This window comes from Limulus polyphemus, unplaced genomic scaffold, assembly GCF_000517525.1.
Source record: "Limulus polyphemus unplaced genomic scaffold, Limulus_polyphemus-2.1.2 Scaffold2001, whole genome shotgun sequence".
Taxonomy (NCBI): Eukaryota; Metazoa; Arthropoda; class Merostomata; order Xiphosura; family Limulidae; genus Limulus; species Limulus polyphemus.
The window spans coordinates 121,365-127,913 of record NW_013667611.1 but is presented as its reverse complement, the minus strand read 5'-3'; the positions used below and the strand labels follow the sequence as shown (position 1 = coordinate 127,913).

The 6,549-nt window shown below is 32.1% G+C and overlaps 1 protein-coding gene across 1 annotated transcript in view; it reads left to right on the top strand.

Annotated features, from left to right (window-relative positions):
• The first annotated feature begins 310 nt into the window (after positions 1-310).
• The window catches only part of LOC106465620 (protein FMC1 homolog), a 56,066-nt gene continuing 49,827 nt past the window's right edge, over positions 311-6,549 (top strand). Inside the window, exon 1 of the mRNA XM_013925855.2 lies at positions 311-579. Coding sequence (XP_013781309.1) covers positions 514-579 — 66 coding nt within the window. The 5' untranslated portion in view covers positions 311-513. The remainder of the gene's footprint in view (positions 580-6,549) is intronic.

Below are 6,549 nucleotides of genomic sequence, written 5' to 3'. Positions count from 1 at the left end.
AATATTATCGTGTATTACAATCATTGTTCGCTAGAGAGTCCGCTGGTTTCTATCGGATTTATTCTGAATTATGTAAATACTGGAGAAAAATATTTATATTCTCTAATGTAGTTTCATTGAAATAATACATATATTAATACTTATTTATCGAGTATATTTTGTGCAAAAATATAAAATCAGATCACATAATAACTTGTTTCATTAATATATAAGTATCGGCTATCAAAAAGCGAAATAAGAGGCCTTATTTTTTAGCGCAAATCAGAAAAAAAGAAAACCTGAAACAGAAGGGTTAAAGCTCAAAGCAACAATATATCTAAGCTGCTTTAAAATTTGTGTTACTTTATAACGAAAGACTTAGAATTTACAATAGTATTTATAAAAATATTCTTGCAAAGTATAAAATAAACTTGATATATTTTGAACGAAGTTTATTTATTAGTACTATTATCAGTTCTAATAGAAGTTCTAGTCTACTGCTGAACGCATATTATGAAATACGAATAGGTCAGAATGTCTTCAAACATACTGCACGTCATACGAGGTATTGGGCATGAAATTAGACATTCTTCATCCACGGTAAGTGACATATAAATAGGGCTATTAAATGCGTTTGAAATTGAATTTGAGTTTTTGAAAATTGTATTGATTTTTTCAACAGCAAGAGAGTCGACAAGTAGCGGGTATGTTGCGGAAAATTAGTGAATAACGGAACTCATACGTGTGAGTAACTCTTGTTAAAAGTTTTTAATTTTTATCATACTTCTCCAGAGTCATTTCCAGTAAAATTGAAACTTTACTCAGATACACTCGCGTTTACTGGTTTAAATACTATAATTTTTTTTTTAATTAAAGGAATATAAGTGACTTTATGAGTGATACGCCATTTCTTAATTTATAAAACACCTTTAACTTTTAGTTTTACTTTTAAAGCTTTAGGCTTCACTCTTTCAGTATAAACGTCACATAATTTATTTTTCGTGTGAATGATGCAATTATTTTATATCATTACAGAAGATATCTATACGATGTTGCAGAGAAATATACCAAATATTTCCAGACAGTAGTATTTTATGGTAATGAAAACAATTGAAGTTTGTTCACATTACATTATAATTTATATCACAAGATCGTCTCACCAATGTGCTTACGACTTGTATTACTAAAAAAACCCACAGAGGTCCAGTTAAGAATGATAAGATGTTCTCAAAGTTATATTGTGCAAAACTGTTCAAAAAATAAAAAATATCAAAAGTTACTTATCACGGAAAATCCAAGATTTTATTAAAATAAAACTAGTAATAAAAGTAACTTATTAATTTTATATTACTGACAGTCACTAAAGCAATTCTCTTCTTTAATTTTAGAAGAACTCTTAATGTTTATGGGCCTAATAATTTTACTTAATATCAGAGCTTGCCAGGCTCACTGTTATCTTAATGGGTAATAAATGTGATATTTCATCACTGTAAAACTGGTAAGTTTATTTGCATTATTCTAGATGGTCCATTAAGGTTTCCTAGTAAACACAGAAATAAAAGAATTGTATTTTAAGTTAAAACAACACTTCTTGTACACATGGAGGATTGCTGCTAAATCAGTTTCTGGTCTCCACTCTACTTTTGTCATAAAACTAAACTTACCAAACCCAAATTCAAAATAAATGGAGTGTAGTGTTTTTATGTGGTGTTGAAAATCTCTGCTAATAGTTCAGAATATCCTCTTTGAACTAAAGTATGTACATGAAGCATACCACACTGTAATATAACATAAGGACATTGAAGGATGTATTTCTGGTCCTTTGAGGCAGTTCCAGCACAGCCAGACTATTTATTTTTCAGGAAATCATCAATTACCATCTTAAACTCTTGTAAAATGCCAGTATTCACTACTTCTGACCACAACTTATTCCTCAAACTAATCACCCTAAAAATAAAACTATCTTAACTAGATCTTTGTCCAGAAAACAAATTAAGAGATCTTAACCTACCTCCAAAAGAAAGCCTGTCCATCTTGGGATTATCCTAAGGTTGCCACGTGTTCTATATTTTACTAACTGTTTCTTTTCTTATTTAATTGTAAGATGCAATGATCTGTTTCAGGTCAGATCAGAATAGAAGTCGTTTCTTATTTTGCCTAAGGTGTATCATAGTTTTTATTATTATTGAATTAATAATAAATAATAATGAGAAATCATAATGGCAATATTTTGATAATTTGGATAGTTGGAATAATCACAAACATTAATAATTGGTAACAGTAATTTTGATTAGTTGATTATCTTCATGACATTAATCAATTAAATTGTAATTTTGATTAATTGATTATTTTACATGATACTGATTGATGTGATGAATGCTCATAGGTTATGAATTATACTGATTAATCCAGTTAATCACCCAACTGTAATAGTGAATCCATGTTCACCTTCACAACATATTTTTTAAATGTTTTTGAAAAGCTTTTATGAGACCTGCCTTCCACTATAAAAATACAGTGTAAGACCAACTAGCGTATAATCCACAGGGCAACTCTTATACCTCCCCCCCCCCTAGAAATAGAGTAACTCAACAATAACTCATCAATCCCTCAGGGCAACTCTTAAGCCCCACCCCTTTTTTAGAAATAAAGTAACATTATTAACTCTTCAATGCTCAGACACCTGCCCACTGTCTATTAACCTATCAAAAATGAAAAGGACTCTCATATTAAATTCTTGACCTCGTTTAAAACCCCGAGGCAAACATTATACCATCTTGGTTTTAATCTCAGAATCTTTCTACTTGTCATCAAAGGATTAATATCTGTATGACTCTGATTAATTCCAATATTTTCTATGGAATTCTAAGGGCCAGGAATATTGCTAATGTATAGTCTTGTAAGAACAGACGATAAAGATCTTTAAAAGCTCAACCATCTCATAGTTTTTCAACAGGGCTTGAGTTGTGTAGTTATCAAGTGGAGCTCAGTTTTACAGCTCCTATGAGGCGGGTGGTCTGGGAGCCACCAAAGTCTCTTATTTCAATTATTTGATGATGTTACAATGTATGTTGACACAGAAAAGTAACTCAAATGTTGAAGAATGACATATCACAAAGTAAGCCTACAATGAAGTAGGCCTGCATCTTTAAACTTTGTATGTCCTTGGACATTCTACAACAGGAATGTTTTCATAAACATTTCTAACAGGAGTGTTTTCACAGCAATTTCTTACAACAGGAACAGTGCTCCAGTTTGCTCCCCATCAACTGAAGCCCTAGTTTTCAATAAAAACTGACATCAGCATCCTTTTTGGATCTTGTCACCATTTTAGTATTTTGCTAATCTTTAAACACTAAAGACAATTCTTGTTATTTGCTGTAACATTACCAGCCATCTGTTTCTTATGAACTGCTTTTGAATTATTTATTTTTTAACCAAATCCCTTAGCTTTTCTATAGCTCTGTAAATCTTCCACTGTATCTGTCTGTCTGTTTAGCCTTCATAAACTTTAAGTATTTCTTCCTGATTTTCTCCTTCATGTCCTTAGTAAGCCAATTAGGTTTGATCTTCTCTATTATCCTCTTTTTTACTTAGGAATATGCCTATCTGGAATTAAAAACATTTTATACCAGTTCACTAATTATAAAAAACTGGTCTCATGGCATCAGAATTGGCTTTCTGGAAATTAGGAGCTAAAAGTTCTTTTTTCTTTAAACTCATCATGTAACAAAGCCTAATTATACTCTTATTACTCTTCAGTAAATGTTCCCCATTTAAAATCTTGTAACTGCATTCTTTCTACTTGGTTTGTTGACCAATTTGGTGTAGAAAACCACTGTGTTACTTACTTCTTTTCCCTCCCTGCTTGACTCTTATGATTATTATATCAGTATCCTTAATAGCAACATCCCTGAACTCTATATACATTTTCTCATTGATATCAATTGTGTGGTCAGGTGGCCTATAACAATTGCAATTAAAAAATCTGTATCATTAAAATCCCTGACTGTAACCCTTCTAGATTACCATTAAAATCCCAGATTATAACCCTTCTAGATTGTAACCTCTTGACTCTCCATTTTTGTCTTCAATCTGTAGCTAATCCATAATATAAAGAGCCACAACTTCTTTTAAAAAGCCTATCACTGTTAAATATTTTATACCCTAGAATTTTTAAATAATTTCTTTCATCATTGCTCTCCAATTTTAATAGATTCAGTAATTACCATTATATCATTTTTCAATTTGTATTTGAGGAGTGACTTATCCATTTTGTTCCTAATGCTCCTCACATTAGAATAATAGCAGCTATGCTTATCCTTAAATTGAACAGGTTTAACTTATTTTGCTCTAAATTCTTTGAATTTTGTTTTTACCCTAGTTTTCTTATTAATTTGTTTATTCCCAGTTTACTTAAACATTCACTCCTAAGTTTATAATTAATCATTAATGCAGTACTAGATCAATTTTTTTTTAATCAAGTAAATAGGATCAGAATGAATCAGCCTAATACTTTATCAAAAAAAAGAATCTGTGTAAAAATTGTAGTCAGCATAAAAAGAAATAGCAACGTCCATAAATTGGGTATAAACTTTTTAACTAGTGTATACATGTGTCACCTAAAATCTCAAACCTTGCAAGTCTTTTTTTATTTTTCTAGTTATACTGTAAGCACGTTTGGAACTTGAAAACTAATTCAGTGCAGAAATATATAAATATATTTTGTTAAATATATACATTATTTAAATGAAGAGGAAATAGCAAGCATACAGTTGCTTCATTTTTTCTTTAAAAAACAATAAGTAATATATTTATCAGAAATGGAAGGTCCATAAGAACATAAAGTCAGTTAAATTCGATGACGAGGAACCCACTTTGAGACTAATAATGGTTGGAGACGGCTTGAATGGGTAATGAAGAAAAGCTTTAATATAAGTTTAACATAACAGCAAATGTACAATGTTTCGACAAGGTTTTGTCATCATCAGGTAATGATAATTGTGAATGATCCCTAAGATGTCAGTAATTACCTATAATAAAATACAATTAAAGAGATTAAGTTCAGTGAAAATTTAATTATTAGAATAATCATCAATGTGCACTAGTGTGTGTGTGTGTATATCAATTTTCATTTCTCCAATTTTGTGAAACAATGCAGAAATTACTTGTATTAATCTCATGGTGTGATGAATAAGATTTCACAATATTTATAAATTTAAAATTATCGTTCATACAAGTGATTTTATGCTATGATTTATTTTTAGATTTGGTTTGATAATAATGCTTCCAAGTTTTAAACCTACAGATCACATGAAACTGTCATTTTTTGCCAGAAAGAAATTAATTTACCCTTGTAAATGAATATCTTATCATATTAATATATTTCCAAACAGTAGAAAAAGTACCATCTTTTATGTTGCTCTAGTAAATTTAATAATAAAGCTGAAGTATTGAAACAGTTTAAAGTTTTCAAGTTTTAAAAGTTATTTGGGCCGAACTTGACCCAGTGGTTAGCATACTTGACTATGACTCTGAAGATTGTTTGTTTGTTTGTTTTTGAATTTCGCGCAAAGCTACACGAGGGCTATCTGCGCTAGACGTCCCTAATTTAGCAGTGTAAGACTAGAGGGAAGGCAGCTGGTCATCACCACCCACCGCCAACTCTTGGGCTACTCTTTTACCAACGAATAGTGGGATTGACCATCACATTATAACACTCCCACGGCTGAAAGGGCGAGCATGTTTGGTGGGACGGGGATACGAACCCGCGACCCTCAGATTGCGAGTCGTGCGCCTTATCCACCTGGCCATGCCGGGCCAACCTCTGAAGATTGACCATTGCCGAAAAAATTGTATTCCACACTTTAAGGTGGTGGGTGATAGTCAAGATTTCCAATTTGGTCAGACAAGAGTTGATGGTGTTGACTAGCTGCCTTCCCTCTAGTTTATGAGTTCAAAATTAGGGATGGCTAATACAGATATCACTTTGAATAACTTTGCGCGAATATCTGAAACACAAACAAACGTGAATGCTAATTGTTGTTTTTCGTCGGGTGAATTTTATATTTTTTTGGTTTCGACGTAACAGTCTTATTTCACAAGTCGTGGTACTGAGACTGTGTTTTGTTGTGTTTTCAGTTTGTAATATATTTATTACCCATGCTTATATACAACAGCGTGACTCAGTGTTTTCGCACTTTGGACTCATAATCAGATGATTGTGAGTTTGAATCTGGCCCTTGTCATGCTGTTGTTCTTGAGCAAGACACTTGTTCTTGTCTATTCAGCTGTATGATGGTTATATCTACCTGTCAGCTGAGGGTTAACCTGCAGTGAAATGCATCCTGTTCAAGGGTAAGGGGTCACCATTTTTATCTGTTTGTGCCATTGAAACCGGAGCTCAAAAGTACCGGCCTTGGACACGGCAAGGATTTATCTAAAGCTAACTATACACGGTACTTTTTGTGATAATCCGACTTCTCAACAGATGGCGAGAGAAGCGTAAAAGTAATGGCTGGAGACGGCTTGAATGGGTAATGAAGAAAAACTTTAATATAACAGCAAATG